The sequence below is a fragment of the Rattus rattus genome, chromosome 1, assembly GCF_011064425.1.
Source record: "Rattus rattus isolate New Zealand chromosome 1, Rrattus_CSIRO_v1, whole genome shotgun sequence".
Taxonomy (NCBI): Eukaryota; Metazoa; Chordata; class Mammalia; order Rodentia; family Muridae; genus Rattus; species Rattus rattus.
The window spans coordinates 93220773-93240558 of NC_046154.1; the positions used below are offsets into that span (position 1 = coordinate 93220773).

Consider the following 19786-nt stretch of genomic DNA (forward strand, 5'->3'; position numbering starts at 1 on the left):
ATACTCTCATTTTGTAGGAAGCATGGAATGGTGAAATGGGGGAGATGTGACCCCAAGTTCATCCCGGTGTTCTAAGACCAGATATGTATGTGTTCTTTGAACTTTGGAACTCCCTGTGTGATATGAAGGACTTTAACTGTCAACTTGATATGCCTAGAGAAGAGAACTTTAATGGAGGAAGTCCTTGAGCAGATTGGCCTGCGGGGGGTTGTCTTTGTTAACTTATGTAGGAGGGACCAACCTGCCCACTGTGGGCAGTTCCATCCCTAGGCTGATGCTGCTGGGCTCTGTAAGAAAACCAACAGAGTATAAGCTAGCTGGAGACCCAGCTGGCAGGCATCACCCTTCATGGTTCCTGCATATACTTCCTGGCTATGAAGTGAGTTCAAGCAGGCCTGCCTTAGATCCTGCCTTGACTTCCTTCAGTGACAGACTGTGACTTGGAGCTGTAAATTGAAGTAAATCCTTTCCTTTCCTAGATTGTTTTGCCTACGGTATTTGGCACATGAACTGAAATGAAGCTAGAACAGGGACTTACTAATGACGCTGAAAGTGGGGAATGCAGTTGTGAATCCCTGTGAGTGTCCTGATCCAGGACAATGGTTCCCCAGGGGTCATGGTTGTTGTGCCCTCTACCTCAGGGCTGAGGGTTCTCCTGACAAAGAGAAGTCATGTTGCCCAACATTCGTTTATCCCACGAGATTAAATCATAGCTCGGCCTTTTCAGGTTGTGATGATGGAGGAGTAAGCTTCCTGGTTTATGGGGAGAGGCTTGGGGACATTTTATGACTCTTTTCAATGACTACTATCAGATGTAAATGTCCCAGAAAGAAATGTGTTTTATTTCTCAAACACCTGGCAAGGGTCTGAGCAACATGTGGATGGTGGCTAGGAAAGCAAAAGCTGGTCTTTTTATTTTCCATTGTCCTTCAACCCCTAGACATATCATGAGACAAAATCCTCAACACAGACTATACCAGCTCTTTGCACATCCAATTTCCTGCTGGTCAGAGCAAGTGAGGCAGTGGCTGTGACAGAGAACAGTGAACTCTGGAGCTCTGAGGGGAGGAAAGGCTACAATTGGAGACAATAGTAGGAGAGATTGGGGACATTGACAGGGGCAAGAGGAAACATTCTGTATGACTGAAGCAATGCCACCAGAGGCCATCAGACAGGGCTGTCTGGAGAGCAGGTTTCATGCAAGTGTCATTCCCAAGCTTTGTGAAGTCTCAAGAGAATCGTGGATGTCCTGGCTAGACATACACCCCCTCTCTAGCCCCTGGGTGAGTGCGGTGCTAAAGAGCTCATTTGCATCAGTGCCTTAGCTTCTCTGAAAGACTGACCAATGGAGCACTCTACAGATTGAAGGTAGTTCCTCTGGGATTCCAGAGAAGTCTTTGTGAGGCATCCATCAGGTCTGATGGACAAGAAGAATTGAGAAAATGGCATATGGCTCTGGTAAATGAGAGGTCTAAGCCAACCACACTAGGGGGACAGTGGAGGAGGGTCAGGTCTCCATCACTGACACCTAACCTGAGGACAGAGATGAGCTGGAAACCACAAGACATGTGGTTATTTCCCCAGCAGATGGGCATGGTTTTGAGTTACCATGGCTTCCGAAGCCCCTCCAAGTCTTTTTCCTTACCTGTTTTTTCTCTACGCTTACATGTTCTTACCTGATCCCCAACATTGTGTAGCATTTGACAGTGCAGAGGGACAGATTCAGATATTTCTCATGAGGTTCAGAATAAGCTGTGGGACCAGGAAGGGGCTGACTTGTGAAACCCTTCCTGAGGCTATGTATCCTGCTTGATGTCCCCCTTCTAGCTCTTGTCCCCTCAGTTTCCAGGATACCTTTAAAACTCATTCCTAGGAACTCCAGTTCCTCCCAACTCTAAAATGACTTCCACACAATCTTACTGTCAGACTGACTGACTGGTTCAGTCATCCCTGGTACCAATCTTGATGGCCCTTGATCCTACTGAGGTGGCTGGCGTCCTTCTACATTCAACTCTGAGGCTATAGCAGTTGGAAAGCCCTTCTCTGCTGCTGCTTGCAAGCCAGGCTTCACTCCTGCTACTCCAGCCCCTGTGCCACCTTGGTTTCCTCTGGGCTTTCATTGCTGTTTACCCCTTACCCCTGGACATTGCCTTCTACATGGACTGTCTCACAACTTATGGAGATCTGTACCATAAAAAGATTCCACTGGGAAGGCAAGATGGTTCAGTGGGTAAAGGGGCTTGCTGCACAGCCTGGCAACCTGAGTTCAATCTCTAGAATGGAGTTGGGAATATAGACTGAGTCTACAGGGCTTTGGGGTTTTGTTCTGACCTCTACACATGCCATGGTATGGGCACACTATTTTCTCTCTCTCTCTCTCTCTCTCTCTCTCTCTCTCTCTCTCTCTCTCTCTCTCTCTCTCCTTCCTCTCTCCTTCTCTCTCTTTCTCTCTCTCTCTCTCTCTCTCACACACACACACACACATACACACATGAACACACATACATACATCATAATTATTTAAATTTTAAAAGAAGATATCACTGCATGTCACTACATGTTAGGATTACATATCTCTCTGTTGATATATTCCATTGTTAATGGGGTTGGATCTGGTTCTCACTGGTGGGGACAAGGATGGAGCGGCTATTACTCAGTAAAACATATGTCAGTTGTGCTCAATGGCTTTTATAGTTTCTGAAAGATCATGAACATCCTAGCTTTGTCGGGTAGAAGTAGCTGTTTTATTAGGTTCTTTTCCTGTTGTTCCTGTTTAGTGATACCTCTAAAACCATCTTGATATTTATGATGAATAGGCTCTAAGATTACCAGACCAAGGATGGGTTCTTCCCAGGTACTCTGCTGTGGACAAGGGGAAGGTAGAAGGGTGAAGAATTTGGATACACATTTTTGTAAGTTGTGGATCCAAATCTCTTATTACAAATAGTTATTGATTAAGATAAAAGCCAAAAAAAAAAAGGAGAGGGTTTTTAAAAACCGTTCTCATTTGAAATTCTAACAAAAAATGTCTCCTACTCTGCCATGGGTGCGTGTGCCAGAGGAGTAGCGTGCACAGTGTGGGTGCAGCAGCCTGTGCTTTGGTTTCTTCTGCCTCGCAAGAGACACGGAAGTGGTTTCAGGCCCATGGGGGTGGGGGTCACAGGCAGCTGGGTCCACAGCAGGCCTGGCTTCGGGTCACAGTGAGGATGTACAGGGTGACCTCACTGTTAAGGCTCCAGAACAGGCTATGTGGGGATTTGATGATGGTTTAGCTGATCTGCTAAGAGCTATGCCTCACTAGAAGGTGGGCAAAGGCAGCAAGTCATCCAGGGAGGACTCTGGCTTCAAACCCAGCTAAGGGATGAAATCCCAAGCTCTCCAGCTTCAGACTTCTCCAGAACTAGGGGATTGGAGGACACCATTGAAGTGTCGATCCCTTTCCCCTGCCATCTAGGGAAGAGGTGGAGGAAGGAAGGAACAGGAGCTCTAGTCAAGGATTATCACTAAAAAACCAAGAACATGAATAAATGGGGCTCTCTGAAGACTGGCAACACTAATATTTATCTTCCATCTAGGGGCGAATCAAGTCAAACTAAATCACATCCATGCATGTGCCTGAAATGTCCCTGGGTACGTGGGCTCATCCTTTCGTTATACTATGTTGAAATCCCGAGCGTGTATTAACTAGCTCTCATCTGGCGCCATGTTAGGGTGCTTATAGACCTCAGTTTTACCCCGGCAGTCCCTCCTTTTCTCTTTGCACCTGCCATTGCCACTGTGTTCTGGATGGCATGTTCTTTCTAGGCTCCAGGGCTGCATTCAGCATATTTGACAATTGCATACAAAGTCCATTACACAAAGCAAAGTGTGGTGCAAATGATAATCTTTTTTAAAGTTTTTTTCTTTTTTTTTTTCTTTTTACTGTTTTTAGTATATCTAGTGATTTCAAGGCTCGTCATTGCTTGGGTGAAGTGATATCCTTAACTGGTACAGTGATCAAAGACCCTGTAGAAAGACAGATCCTACAAGGAGATAGGAGACGAAGCCTATTTCTCACTCTGTGGGTATGCTCCTGAGGTCTAGCCTTGTCTACTTATATACTCTGTGCTTTCTATCAGATTAAAAGTCCATGGCACTATTGAAAAGTTCTCCACTGGGGAAGATCAAAGAAATAAGTTGTAATAAGAAACAGCGGGCTCCAGGAGCTGGCCCTGAGTCTGCCCATGGCTGGCTTTACATGTCCAGCCAAACACCTTTCGTCTGACCCTTGAACAGTAGACCTGCTATGAGTCTAACATGCCTGGCATTTCCTGATACGAGGATTATTTTCACCTCTAGGAATTCCACAAATGTGCCCAGAAGCCCTTTGGATATTTAACTTTTAAAAATAACCCTCCACAACACAGAGCAGGTAGCCTAGAAACACATGTGTCAGCTGTTTCCCATGAAAATACCTGCAAACCCTGTTGTCACTTGGATAACACAGGGAAATAAAACACAAAAAGCAAAGCAAAACAAAACAGAAACAGAAACATGGTAAAAATGCCCTTAAGAAACAGCTGTGTGGAAGCTGGTTCAGCCATGTTAAGTAAATATCTACCAACTTTGTGAGAGCCTTGGGAAGCTTGCTTAACCCAGAGAAGAGGGGCAAGAGAGGTTCTAAAAGGAAGAGTGGAGCAAAGAAGGAAGGAAGGGTGGAATAATAGAAGGAAGAAACCAAAAACCAAGAGAGGGAGAAGGGAGAAAGAAAGGGGAGAGGAAAGAAGAGAGGCAGAAGCAGAGGGAGGGAGGGAGAAATGGAAGAAAGAAGAGAGAGAGGGAGGAAAGAAGGGAGAGAGGACTTATGGGTAGTGACAGGGAGGGAAGGGTGACAGGGAAAGAAGAGAGAAGTTAAAAAGGAGAGAAAGAGAAAAATAAGGTTCTATACATTGGTGTCCATCATTTGAAGAAGAATGTGGAGATTTTGTTTTTGACACAACAAAGTCAAAATCTATGTCTTGATCACCCATGGGCGTCAAAATGAACAAGGGAATAGCTTCGAGGGGACTGGGGTGGTAAAGGGGTTTTACCTCTGCCTCTCTTCCAGGTGCTATGGAGTGGCCGCTGCCCCTCTTCTGGAGCATGGTAAACACGCAGCACCTACCTGCTATACTGACAGTGGCTGCAGCCTTTGCGGTACTGAATTTCTCTCCATGCTTATTGGTAGCTATGCATGTGTAGAGTCCTGGCTTTGTGATAAAGAGCTGGAGTCTTGAGTCAATCACTCGGTCTTTCACATTCTCTTGAATAGAACCTGAAGAAACCTAGTGAGTGTGGGCAAAATAAAAGGTAGAACGACATCACCCTCTCCTAATACACCACATTGGTCATCTGGAAGGGTACAGCATTTCAATCATGGTCAACAGGCATGGGCAGACCTGCAAATATAGACACACGCTCCCTGTCCCTGGGTCTGTGTCCTTGTACTATGACTCCTCAATCCCTCTCTCAAGAAGGACCATCATTCTCCGCCCTTCGATCTAGGCTAGCCAGTGATGCATCTTGAGATCACTTACAAACCTCTGACACATTGTGGCTTGCTTTCCTTTTGATTTTGGAGCCTGGATCCCTCTGTGACTAAGCTAGAGAGAGGTTGCTGGATATGGTGGTTTGAATGAAAACCAGGCCCCATAGGCTCATAGGGAGTGGCACTATTAGGAGGTGTGGCCTTGTTAGAGGAAAGACATCACTGAGGGTGGGCTTTTAGGTTTCAGATGCTCAAGCAAGGACCAGTGTCTTTCTGCTGCTTGCTGATCCAGATGTAGAACGCTTGGCTCTTTCTCCAGCACCGTATCTGCCTCCATGCCTGCATGCATTCCAATATGATGATAATGGACTAAACCTCTGAACCATTAAGACAATTAAATGTTGTCCTTTATAAGCATTGTCTTGGCCATGATGTCTTTGCACAGCCATAGAAACCCTAACTAAAACACTGGAGGGTGAAATAAACAATCTCAGCTGTTCCTCAGAAAAAGCACCAAACCACCAAACCATAAAGATATTCCGGACTAGGGGTTGGGGATTTAGCTCAGTGGTAGAGCGCTTGCCTAGCAAGTGCAAGGCCCTGGGTTCAGTCCCCAGCTCCGAAAAAAAGAAAAAAGAAAAAAAAAAGATATTCCAGACTAACCAAGACCCACCCAAACTGCCAGGCATGAAAGCCAGACTAACCCGGTGTTTGCCAATCCTGGCTCAAATCAGCAAAACCATCAGTTGACCCCCAGACTTCTGACCACTAACAGTTACTCTTTTGCTTCACTCAGCCTTGGCTGGATTGTGAGATGGTGATGGATAACTGGTACAACCTCTGATGACATTCTTCATAGATACTCTCTCTGATTTGTCCTGATCTGCAGACAAGAGTAAGAGGTTTCAGACTCTCTAACGTCTGATTCTTTCTCTATAAATGGACATCAGATTGATAGATGTGTGGTGAGGAAAGTGGTTTGTAAGGCCCAGGCACCCTGAGGCACAGCATATAAAATATGTCGGCACAGCATATAAAATATGTCGGACCCTCAAACCAGAAGTCGAATGTTCTTAAAGAGCCAGAGCAGTGGTACATTAGCATGGATTTGACCGATTAATTTTAAATGCCTATTCATTAGCCATCATTTCAACTATAGTAAACACCGCCTACATTTTAAAAATTGTTCAAATTATATTTTTATTTGCTTGTTTTTCATAAGTACGTGGGCACGCTCATGCCATGGCATGGGTGGCAGGGTGTGAGTTGGTTCTCTCCTTTCATGGTGTAGCTCTCAAGGATTGAACTCAGGTCATCAGGCTTGGAGGCAGGCAGCTTTACCACTCGCCCTAGACTATTCCCATCTCCTATCCAGTCGGAAGTTAGGATCTGTACCCTGTTGGTCTGACACCAAAGTCAATGGCTCTTTATCGCTATGTTCCCTAGTCCTTGAAAAGAAGGCAAATGAATTGCTAGAAAGCAAGCCCAGTCGCTTGGATCACGGGTATTCTCAAAGCCTCATTGTGGAAGGGTTGGTTGGCAGCCTTAGCGGTTGGGGTTTGGTCTGGAGCTGCTATATATTCAAATGCTAAATACTGACCCCCAAGATCTAGTTGCCACTTGATGAGCAGGGCTTCACATATACCAAGTGATGCTATGTAAATCTTGCTCCCTAATTTAAAGCTATTGGTTAAATAAAAGTGGTTACAGCCAACTGGGGAGAATAGAGAGGTAGACAATTTTCAGTTACCAGGCTGAAGTTCTCAGGTAGGGGCCAAGTGGAGAGAAGAGGAGGAAGAAGGAGAGAGAAGAGAGAAGGAGACCTCCATGCGGCCAGATGGATCACGAGCATATGGCCAGGAAAAGTGGAGCCTGAGGACAGGCTGTTGGGAATGTAAATGGACTGGGCAAGAAAACAGCAAATATCTGGGGATCCCAGCTCAGGAATTAACAGTCTGGCTTATAGAAAAATAGATAAGGAGTAATTTACCCAGTAATCATGCTAGAGCTGATTTTAAAAACCCGTTGGACCCTGCCTCAAATATTAGAGGACTGGCAGGGTCACATTAAGAATTAATAGAATTTAGTAAATCCATTTACCGTTGGTAATGTCAGGAAGCTGCAGAAGCATTGAGAGGCAGAACCAAGGAAAAGTTACATCATCAAGCACATAGCTTTGAAGGGGATGTTGGACGCCCTAACCTTTTCCCTTTCTGCTTCACAGCAGTTCCTGAGGAGAGCCGTCTCATCCACGCTGCCACAGCCATGGAGGTATTGTGTTGAATCACATCCTGAGGAAGCCGAATGACTAGACCCAGACTTCTGAAACCAGGAGCCAGAATGAGCCTGTCTTCCTTGTTATGTTGTTTTTCTCACATATTTTGTCAGGGCAACAGAAAGTGAATGCTACAACCTCAACAAATCAACAAATGTCACTGTTAAGACGGCAGCTTATTTTGAAGTGGCAATTCTTCCTTCTGTATTCTTAAGCACCATGGCACGTTTTCAATAACTGTTCATTAACTGCCACTACTTAGGTGAAGGGAAAATGATACCAGTTTAAAGGAAATTCAAGTGATTGAGAAAAATTAGAGAATTAGCCAATGATGTTTTAGAAGACTGGATGTTGGCACCAAGGTGAGTTCAGTTTGGCTTCCCCGGAATAAATCCCTCAGTGTGAATGTGGCTAAGAATGGGAAATTTGAAGAGAGTTTTCTTACTATTTTGCGTGCAGGTTTTCTCAAACTAGCAAAAGAGGGTGGAGAAGCTCTGAGATGTAATCATCTTAATTTTTGAAATGTGTGTGTGTATGCGCGCGCATGTGCGTGCGCATGCGTACGGCATGTGTGTTGTGATGTGTACGTGTGCATAGATTAGGTGGGGGTGCCACAGGGCATGTGTGCAGGTCAGAGGACAGCTTTGGATGGCTAGCCTTGTTTTCTACATTGCTTGAGACAGAATCTCATGCGTACTGTATCTAATAGCTACTGGAGGCTGTCAGTCTGCCTCCCACATCTCTGTAGTGGCTCTGGGATTACAGATGCAAGCTTTTATGTGGGTTTTGGGGCATTCAGACTCATGTGCCTCTTTTGTGCCTCTTCAGCTACACTCAGTTTATGACCAGCATTCGTCCTAGTGTCTAATGGTCCCCAGCACTAGACACTTTCTGTCTTCCCATCCTCTACCCTCATTACTAGTCTCAATCACTAGGAAAACTTCCCGTGTCAGATTAAACATTAGGGCATTGCCCCCACATAAGTAATCTGGTCTCTGGGAAACTGACAAAGCATAGAGAAATATCTTTAATAGGTATGCATCATCCAGGTTAAGTAGGTACAGCCTAAACAGCACTGGCTATACTTTGGGTCTCACTACCTCCCTCATATGTATTCTTTGTTATCATATTTATCAGATGCCCAGCATCTAACAGACCCAAGCTTTTGTGTCAGGCCTAAGGAGCTGGACATCTTTAACCGCAAACGTTCTCCGGTTTTGCTACGAAACAGCAATAAGACAACCTGATACTTGAGCGTCTGTAGGCTGTAGGCGTGCGTGTGCTTTGGATTTTATATCTTGTTTGTGAAGACCACCTCTTTTCAGTTGACAGAAGCAAAGCTGTGGAGCGATTGCTTTCCTCCTTTGCCAGGTTGGTTCCCTCCTCGGAGAAGAAGAGCTGTGTACTGCCGTGAACAACTCAGAAACAGGCAATGTCCTAATGCTACCTGCTAAGTGCTCGGGTCCAAGATCTGGAGTCTACGAATAGCTTCTGGGAACCTGGCCCTAGTTAATTCTGATTGGTAAATAAAGATGCCAGCAGCCAATAGGTGGGGAGAAGAGAAATAGGTGGGGTTTAGGTTTCCCCAGTCTTGGAACTACAAGGAGGGAAGAGGAGAAGGAGCTGCCATGCTGTAGGAGAGTGTGCAGGAGAGGGGGGAGGGAGGGGGAGAGGAGAGGGGAGGAGGGGGAGGGGAGGAGAGGGGAGGAGGGAGGGGAGGGGAGGGAGAGGAGGGAGGGAGGGAGAGCGGCCATGAAAGTAAAAGAGCTTGCAGGAGGGAAAACCAGAGCTGCCATGTGAAAGGGCCAAGAGAACATGGCCCAGAGGGCTGCTCAGTTGGGAAGAGCAGCCAAGACAGAACGTAGAAATTAGTAAGTAATAATGGGGTTGTGGATAGAAAGTAGATTCTAACAACACGGAGGTTACGCAACTATTGTGCTTCTTAAGGCAAATTAAAATATAAAGGCTGTGTGCGTGCCTTTCATCTGAGAACATAAATGAGGTTAGGCAAGAAGGAACCCCGAGCTGGGATTTATTAAAATATTCAGATACAGCTGCCCACCATTTCACACCTAAGCATGACATTCCTAAACACCCCCCCCCACACACACACACCCGAGGTCACAGGGTCACGGGAAACCTGCGTCACAGAAAGAAGAAGAGTTCTTTAAGCCTCCTGGGCTCTCCATCCAAGTGCTGGAATAGTTCAGTGGAGAGCCCAGGCCACTGTGAAGCTCTCTGGTCAGGGTGATGTGGTTTCTAAGCGCGTTTCCTCTTGCTGCCAGAGACCTCTCTTGATTCTCTACATGACTCACGCACAGCAGGCCTTGTTAGTCATAGTTTGAATGTTTTTCTTTCTCTCTTTGTAGCTTGTTCAGACCAACAATTTAGAATTTTTGGTGATCTAAACGTAAAAGCAACCCTCTGTCCTCTAGTTGGATCATTTGGCCTGCTTCTGGGTTTTAAACGTTTAAAAGGACAACTTCAGATTCCTGTGACCTTTTACCAAGGTGTGTTTCAAGTCCACCAGTACAGTGGCCCTGCACATCTGTCTGGACTACATGGATTCGAATAATTTTGCTGTGAAAATATTTTTAAAGTATGTCTACATTGAACAGGTATGAGATTTTTTTTTAACCTGTCAGTATTCCCTAAATAAAATGGTGCCACAGCTATTTCCATAGCATTTGTACTAAGAGATGATTAAAAGTACAGAGGAAGATATGCACTGGTTAGGTGCAAACACAACAAGATTGGACATGGAGGCTTGAACATCCTAGTAATGTGTAATCCATAGAGAGTTCTGGAACCCAGGCCCTGCAGTAACCAAGGACTGACAAGACTTAACTCAGGTGATTATATCTGACATTTACAGTAAGGATGTTTTTGCTAAATCACTCTGGTTCACTTAACTAAAGAAGCCAGAATTCTTATCTCTGGATAGAGCAGTGGTTCTCAACCTGTGGGCCACGGCCCCTTTTGAATCACACATTAGATCTGCTACATATATATATATATATATATATATACATATATATATATTCATAACTACCAAAATTACATTTATGAAGTAGCAACAAATGTTTTATGGTTGAGGGTCACCACAACATGAGGAACTGTATTAAAGGGTCGCGGCATTAGGAAGGTTGAGAACCACTAAGCTAAAATATTCTGTCTTTCTGATAGTGATGACTTTTGTAAGGACATAGATTGAGCTGCTGATGTACTTGACAGCAGTAACTATTTCTCTGAGTAAATATATACATATTACATATAAACATATTACAGAAAAAAATATAGTAATGGAATTTGGGGGGATTGTAGAGATGGCTCAGTAGTTAAGAGCACGTTTTCTTGCAGAGAATCCTAATTTGGGTCTCAGCACCCACGTCATGATGGGCAGCATACACTGCCTGTAACTCCAGCTCCGGGGAATCTGACGCCCTTTTCTGAACTCCTTGTGCACTTGCACTCACATGTACACAAACCCACAAGCATGTACACGCATGTGTATGCTCTCTCTGTCTCTGTCTGTCTCTTTGTCTCTGTCTGTCTGTCTGTCTGTCTCTCTCTCTCTCACACACACACTAGAATAAAGCTTTTTAAAAGAAATATTTTTAAAGAGTCAGTAAAATAGAAAGTTCTATCAGATAGACATCCTAATTTCCACTGAGACCGTGCATACCTGTACAACATTTGTGTGGGTCATTGATCTGCTGACAGTGCTGACTAGAGATAGTCTATCTGTAGCCATAGATAATCTAGTAACATCATGACTTCACCTCAACACAGAAATGCCTTAGAATGTATCTGGGCTTCAGTGGCCCTACATTATAAGTAATTCCAGCTAGTGGGGAATACCTCATGTAACAGGTATGACCGACAGGTTTTTTTTTAATATATATTTATATATGTTTATATTATATGTATACTATATTTTTCTGTAATGTTTAAGGCACAAGAGTAATATTGATTTACATACAAGTGCTCAATGAAACGTTTACTGCTCCAGCAAATCAGCAGATCAATACACCTCCTTACAACAGTCCCGGGAAGGTTCATGCTCTGTAGATATACTAAATATTGTTTGTCTCTGCATCATAGAAAAAAACATACTCAGATGAAAGGCATTTCCATTTTGTTTTATATTCCCTTAGCTATAAATATTGTCCTCTTTCAAGTTGCCTACTGAATTACCCCAATACTTATTTCATGCAGTTATTTCGTTTTACCAGTTATTTATATAAAATGACTCCGAAGCTCACGGACTTGAAAACCAAAATCATGTCCCTTTAAAAATCCTGCTAAAATATAGCTATTTGTAAGAATATAAAACCCCCCACAGTCACATATATGTACATATATATATATATATATACATACATATACACACAGTTTATTTTATAAAACTCATTTTTAAAAACTTTCGATTGTTACATGGTTCTTAGGAATCATGTGTATTGGACAAAGCAAGAGAGATATGCGATTTTTTTCTAAATGTTTAGTTAAATGCCTACATAGCAGCTCTTTTTATAATAACTCAATGAAGATGGTCCTGTAATATGGAAAGACTTTCTCTTTAGTCAGCTCTTTTTCATTCCCATCAAATTACTGTATCCACTTCCGTAAAAGAAAATAAAATCTTTCTGTCACCCTCAAATTTATCTTACTAAAAATTTCCATGGAAAAAAACAAAAAACCAAAACAAAGCATGAACATTGACAAGGGCAGAAAGGAGATGGGTCTTCAACTTGGGACACATTGTTGGATTTTCTTCTGCTCTTTGTCTCTGACTGTTCAACATTTCAGTTTGCACGGGAGATGGGAAACAGACGCATCTTTTATAGCATCATAGGCTTATTACCGTGTTCGGAGGTTAGTTTTAGTTTGTCTCTGGTTGGTGACTAGCCAGTGTGAATACTCTTTGTATAACATCCATAGTTAACACTCTGGTGCTTTCTAAATCTCCAGGGGCAATGTCAGTCCAGTCAGGTTGACTGTAAATAGTATCTCACAGAGAGGGATCTGCTGTCTAGGAGGGTGAAGAGAGAGGATGTAGAGGAGAGAGAAGCTCTCCTCAGACATATAGCAGCGGGATGTGCCTCAGAGTTTTAGACACTTGCCTCTTGGCCTCAGGCTCTGCACCAAAGAAAAAGATGCGAGCTTGCCAGATGATTCCATGAGGCTGGCCTAACACCGTCTGTCCCTGGAACATGATCTTGAGAGCTCACCAAAAGAACAGGCTGCTCCCAGTTTAGAAAATAGATACAATAATCCAGAACAGAAAAATGGAGCAAGATGAAACACCACGGTGAAACGAACGAAAAGTAGTGGTGCTTTAGGGAGTGAAGAGGTGCTACAATAGGAGGGAGATGTCATTTCCTGTGAAAACGCCATGCTCGCCAACAGCTGACGCAACTGACGTCCAGAAACTATATTGATTTAAATGGCGTCTATACCAAAGCAATGAAAATATGTTTCTTTACCTCATGAACACAATCTTAAAACTGTGATAGGTTAATCTTTTGGTTTGCTTTGTTTGGTCAAATTGACACAAGCTAGAGTCGTCTTGGAAGAGTAAACCTCAAATAGGGAACTGGTTCTACCAAGCAGTCTTGTGGGGAATTCCCTTGATTTATGTTTGATATGGGAGAGACCAACCCACTGTGGGCAGGTGGTCCAGGGCTGTATTGGAAGGCACACTGAGCAAGCCATGGAAAGCAAGTCAACAAGCAGCATCCCTCCATGGCCTCAGCTTCGTTTCCTGTCTCCAGGTTCCTGCCCTGACTTCCTTTCAGGATGGACTATAAGCTGTCATCTTAAAATCTTTCTTCCTCAAGTTGGTTTGGTTACAGATAAGATAAAAAGTATATTCTCACTAAACATAAATAGACAAGAGTCAATATTTTAAAAATATGGCAGTAAGAGTCCTGTTTAATTTCCCATTCTGGATACAAACAAACAAAACAAAACAAAAACAAAACAAAACAAAAAATTAGTTATTACAGATGAAATTTCATATTGCAAAGAAATTAAAATTCCAGAAAAAAAATGACATACAAAAAATATTCTTCCCTTGAGAGACTTCCCAACTTTGGAAAGTTTGAATTCTTTTGGTTGTCTTTAAGGAGTGAGAAGAGAAAATAAAATGTAGCAATGACAGCATATAAAGAATAATTAGATACAAGAAAGAAAGATATCAAAGCACAGGACGTTAGGATCTCTCAATGTTAGCTGTAAGTGAAATGGTCCACCTGAAGTATCACACCTGTGTTATAATCACCAGGTATGTACCAGGAGCTTCAGAACTTAAGTGGTCCAAGATTAGAGGTAGCCCTTAGATCCTGACACAATGAAGCAAAAATCAATTCCAAAGGAAAGTACCACTCTCCAGCCCTCAAATTAGACATCTTCAGTCCAGTACCATGAAGAGTGGTCAGTCGAAGATAACAGACACACAAGGGAACAGGACGATGAAGGAGTCACGGGACAATAGACAATAGAAACAGACTTGCAGTTGAGTTCCATGTCAGGCGAAGGAAAGCAAGGTGGCCTCCCAGCCTCTGCAGTAACGCTTTTGACTCCCAGTGGCCATGTGTGCCCCTCATTCCTGCATTCTTCATTCACTGGTCTATAACCACACAAACCTTCTGTCAGCTCCTCCAAGAAATCATGTCTCCACCCTTATCTCAGAGACTTTGTCTGGTAATCTTCCAGCAGCTATGCACATAGTCTCCCCTGTCATCACATCCATGCCTCTTCCCAGCTGTCTTTGTCCCAAGTAGACTCAACTACTCTACTGCTACTGGAATCTTTGTCCTAAGGCCCAACTCTCCGACTCATAAAACCCAGCTTTATGGGTTTTCGTTGTTGTTGTTGTTTGCTCGCTTGCTTGTTTTGTTTTGTTGTAGCTAACATAAGCTACGCATATTCTCTCTGATTTCATTCTTTATCCTTCCCCACAAGGACAGAAACCATTTGACATCATGGATAGTCTCTCATTTTTCTCGCTCTTGTTGCCACAGAGCCTACAATATTATTTGATGCTCAGAGGCTCAACACTTGTTTGTAAAATGAACGTGTGAATGCTTGTATGTACAGTACTTAGAAGAGGGCCTGGCTCAAAATAACCATGTGATCACATTAGCTACGATTAGCATTACTAAAAAAGAAGAAATATTGAATGGATTGTAATCCTGGATTATTTTTCATTAAAGTAACCTCCCCCAGTCAACTGGTCTTTTTCTGGTACATTTTATGAAAATTGTTTTAGTTGTAGGAAGGACTTTGGAACCATTTCTCTTTTACACAAAAAAGTAAAAGATACATGATACGGGGAAGAATGTAAACTCCCAGGATTCGATGCCAGTGGTTTCTGGTACCAAGGACAGCTTTAAACATTGGTAAACTAGGACCAGTGAGACAGATAGAAATGGTAACACTATATCTTAGTTACTGTATGCTTATCACAGTGCTGTGATAAAGAAATATGGCGATTTACAAATGATAACATTTAATTTGGGGCTTATGGTTTCAGAGGATCAGAGTCCACCACAGTGGAGCAAATGTATGGCAGCAGAAACAGTTAAGAGCTTACATCTTGATCTGCAAGAGAGTGCAAAAGGCAAAGAGAGTGGCAGAGGAAATGGCCTTTTGAAACCTCCTAAGCTTCTCAGTGACACACCTCCTAATCCTTCCCAAAGAGTTCCAACATGTAGGGATCACATACTCAAACGTGAGGCACCAAGGGCTGTTCTTATTCAAATCACCACACACCACAGGTACATGCTGTGTGCAGAAAGTCGCCACCGGCAGGTCTTCCCCAAATCATCCCCATGACAAGGCACTCACAGCATTTCCGTTTTCAATCCAGCTGATGGTGGGGACAGGGATGCCTATTGCTGTGCAGCGTAGGGTTACAAAGGAACCAAAGGTGACATTGTGGGATTCAGGAGCACGCAGGATTCTTGCAAAAACTGTTAGGAAAACAAAGGGCATGAGTGATTGTTCCTTATGAAATGGCTAAGCAAGGCAGGACTTTAAAAACTCCAGTCATACTGTGTGCCCTGAATATGATCACTCCTCCATGCTCTTTGTGCTATGACCTTGCGTTTGTCATCACCCCAGGACACACTGAGCTAACTCCCATCACAGACGTTTGTCTTTATTGTTACTCAGTTTAGAACATTTGTGCTCATGTGTGATGGGTTCCTTATGTCTATAACTCATGTCCCATTTTAAGGGACATTTTCTTAGAGCTGTAATCATCCAACACACAGTATATAACTCCCAATCACCTTTGCCATTCTGTCTTACGATCTTCATACACTTACTGCTATCTGGCTATCTGATATTCTATTCGTCAGTTCCTACTTGTGCGTTCTTCAGCTCCCCCATTAGAACGTCTTGGTCTATTTTGTTTCCTGCTGGATTAAGTGCCCAGAAGAATTCACGATGAAAATGAACACAGGACACCACTGTAGCAAACTAAAGAAATGATTAATGTTTTATATCCTCAACTTTATCTCTAGTAGTGAGAACAAATTAAAATATATCATGCATTTCAAAGAATGGGATGATAGACTGAGGGAAAGAAGGAATGTTTAAGATAAACGTGAGGAGGAGTATGAGTCTCCTGCATTCCTCATGGTTATACATCTTCACCAATTAAAAAATTCAGTCTGTAGACTTAGCAATTCCATCTGAATTAAAGGCAGAGGTGGACACTCAGAATCAACTGGACCGGGTGGTTGAGAAGATGGACTAGATTTCTGCGCTTTACGGATGTGGAAACCGAATCCTCATTAATTTTATTTACTTTCCCAGAGTAACAGCAGCGATGAGAATGACCCTGGTCTCATGCCGTCTGATGTCAAACCCAACAGGCTTTTAAGCTGTTATGAAATCCTTTTGTTTTCCTATTAGGTTGTCAACATATTTTATGCTCTTTTCTGTTGTTTTCTGGGGTCTGAGCCCAGGACATCACAGGAATTCTAACCCCTAATTGGCACAGCACTTTGACATCGTTCTTCTAATTCACTGAAATTTGTGGAGTTCATGTGGACAAGGCAGAAGATTGACAAAACAGCCACAGCAAGGCTAGAGCTTCTCAGCAGTCCCTCAGACTTTTGACCTTTTCAGAAGGTCACATCACTCAAGGGTATAAAAATGTGAGGATCTCTCTTGACAGCTGGATCTTAGAATGGTGCAAAATGGAATTAACTTGACTTCCTATCTTTTGAAATTCAGGACTCCAAGGTGTGTTATTTATAACACCATTTGGGTTCACCCATTTTAAATATGTAAATGTTGTACCCAAACACTGGGGGGGGGGACAGAAAAATAATAAAAATGTCACGTTCAGTGTCAACAGTACTTAAAAAATACAATTTTTTTTAATGTAGTGAATGTTTAACGTGCAGTTAAAATCTGTCTGTTAAAGTAAAATTGAGGGCTAGAGGTGAAGTTTACTTGGTAGAGTGACTGCCTAGGTTATACAAAGTCCTGATTCAGTCCCCAGCACCACATAAACCAGATGGAGTAGATCATGCCTGTAATCCCAACACCGAGGAAAAGAAGGTATGAGGATTGGAGTCCAAGGTCATCCTCCAAGGTCATCTTCAGCTACATGGAAGTTTGAAGACATCCTGAACTACATGAGATGATGTCTAAACAACAACAACAACAACAGCAACAACAACAACAACAACAACTTGTCTTTAGAGGCCCTGGGATCTAACTAAACAAAAAAATCAGAGTTCAGGGACACAGTAAGCAACACCCTGGCGACCATGTCATGTCTGTCAAACTCAGAACACAGAAAACTTAAAATGGCAAATTATGTAGTTGCCTCAATAAATAAAGAGTAAGAGGGAAGAAATCTGCTATGGGCTGAAAGAGGTTTAAGGGACATGTCATCTAAGAGCTCACTTATTTTCCCCCCACTGAATCTGAGGTCACAGACTGTGTTCTTTTGACAGCCAAACCCAGGCTGATCGGCATTCTAGCAGGGGTTAGCCACATACTGTCCTTGTTTTCTGGTGAGAGTAATGGAGGCCTGTGCTATGCCACGCGGCTCTAACACGTGGCTGCAATAGAGCGTGCATGAGCTGGCCCCGCAGGTTTTGAGCTGAGTCACTGTAATCAGAAGCACATGGAGCCCACTGCCTCTGAGCATTAAGAACAGCGTGGTCCTTGAGAGCCCGGGGAATTGGATCACGTTGGTATCAGTCTTGTTACAGAAGTGTTCTAATGGTTTGGCTGAGCCTTGGACTTGAAAAGAGGGCCTTTTAGTTGAAGACTAGGACCGTAAAACAAACCGGAAAAAAAAATAGGAAATCTAGAGTCTTTTTCCTGTTTTGATTTATAGAAGCAAGTGTTCTAATTCGGGAACATTGAGTTCTTCTTGGAAATGTCGTAACCAGGGGTGGGCTTGCTGCGTTCTGATTTACAGCCTTTCTTTTTGTTTCGGAGGCTATTGCATTGTATGGATTGCCACTTAGGTTTGCCACATTGTGAAACCCTTGGTGGTCTATACTGCACAACACGGCTAAGCATAAAGTGAGATAGAGAATAAGCCAGCCGGCTACTCCTGCACAGCTCATCATGATGCTGAACCTAATTCATTCCCCATCCTGCCTGATTCAGAGCTTTCTAGGGGCTCTGTTTGGGCACACGTGATGGGTACTACTAGCCACATAGGTGGCTCCATGACTATAAAACTGGTAATAAATAGTTGCTCTCTCCAAAGCGGGCTTCGGCATTAAGTGTAGTGTGTTAAGAGAAAAAAAATGACCGTAGATTACAATGAAGCCGGTCTATCCCACACTCTCGAGTTCTCTTGTCCCCTTTGCAGTATTGACAGACATCTTTAACCCTTCCTTTCACTTTCTTCCCTCTACTCCCATAGAAGGTTCTAAGTATCATTCATACATTTTAGGTTTCACTGAAATGCCTTGTCTTCATAGGGTCCTTCCTACCCCTCACTCTGGTTATATTTCACGTAGCACTTATCACCACTGGACAACTGTGGGTCCTTTATGTATTTGTATTGTGATTGTCCCTCTCCCTGGGATGCAAACATTATAAAAGTCTGGCCTTGTTTTTCTCATCACTGCAGTCTGACCTATGCATGTGCAGGTCTCTGTGTATCGCTAAATGTACCCTGCCTTGTATAGGGTAAGTATTTATTAAATGAATGAGTGAGTGAGGAGAGTGAGAGAGTGATGAGTGGGTGAGTGAGTGAGTGATGAGTGAGTGAGTGAGTGACTTACTTTCCTGGTGAGATAAGGCAAATGAAGTTATCTATAGTTTGTGAAAGTCAGCCATGCTGGACCATCATTCTCTTGCCTATCCTATCTACAGGAAAGGAAAGAGCTTGATATGTCATCGAAAGTTTACCAGACGTTTACCAGGTCAGGGCTTTTCCACCCAAACATTAAGATGTGATTTAAGAAAGGCTGGAGAGGCAAGAATGACCAGCAGAAGTTGTTGTAGTCTCCTTGTTAGCTAGACTAGAAGGCTTCACTTCAACCCAGCTTTATCAGCAGTAAGGCCCATGTGTTTCTACCCATCTGTATTGGCTTCCAGTTCTAAATGTGAAAGGTGAAGGTGGGCTGAGAGAAATTCCAAACATTTAACAACCGTCCACGTCAATCCCAGCAGCTGCAACCAAAAATAAAAGTCAGGCTAACTTCATCCCCTTCAGGAATGAACTTGGATATAGTTCTGTAGCAGATCCCATTGCTTCGGTGGGTAGCCGCGAACTGAGAATGCATTCTACACCAACAGGGAAGCTACGTGAGATCTGTTTGTTAGCCACAAATGTGTGTCAAATGTCTTTATTTTGTAATTTACTTTCGTGTAAGAAAATTTGTTTTGTTATAAGAACAGGCAAACTGCTGAATAGCAGTTTGAAATCATTTAGTGTTTTTGGGGAAATTCTATAATTATTCTGATATTATACAACTCCTCTTGATATAGATGATCTGATTTATCACTATCCA

General features: G+C 43.1%; 1 protein-coding gene across 6 annotated transcripts in view; it reads right to left on the reverse strand.

Annotated features, from left to right (window-relative positions):
- Positions 1-19786, reverse strand: part of Musk (muscle associated receptor tyrosine kinase) — a 90624-nt gene that overhangs the window by 26872 nt on the left and 43966 nt on the right. For all 6 annotated transcript variants that reach the window (XM_032889780.1, XM_032889812.1, XM_032889796.1 and 3 more), the window contains 2 exons: positions 15633-15757; positions 5144-5303 (listed from right to left, as the gene is read on the reverse strand). In XM_032889780.1, the coding sequence (XP_032745671.1) occupies positions 5144-5303; positions 15633-15757 (285 nt within the window). The remainder of the gene's footprint in view (positions 1-5143; positions 5304-15632; positions 15758-19786) is intronic.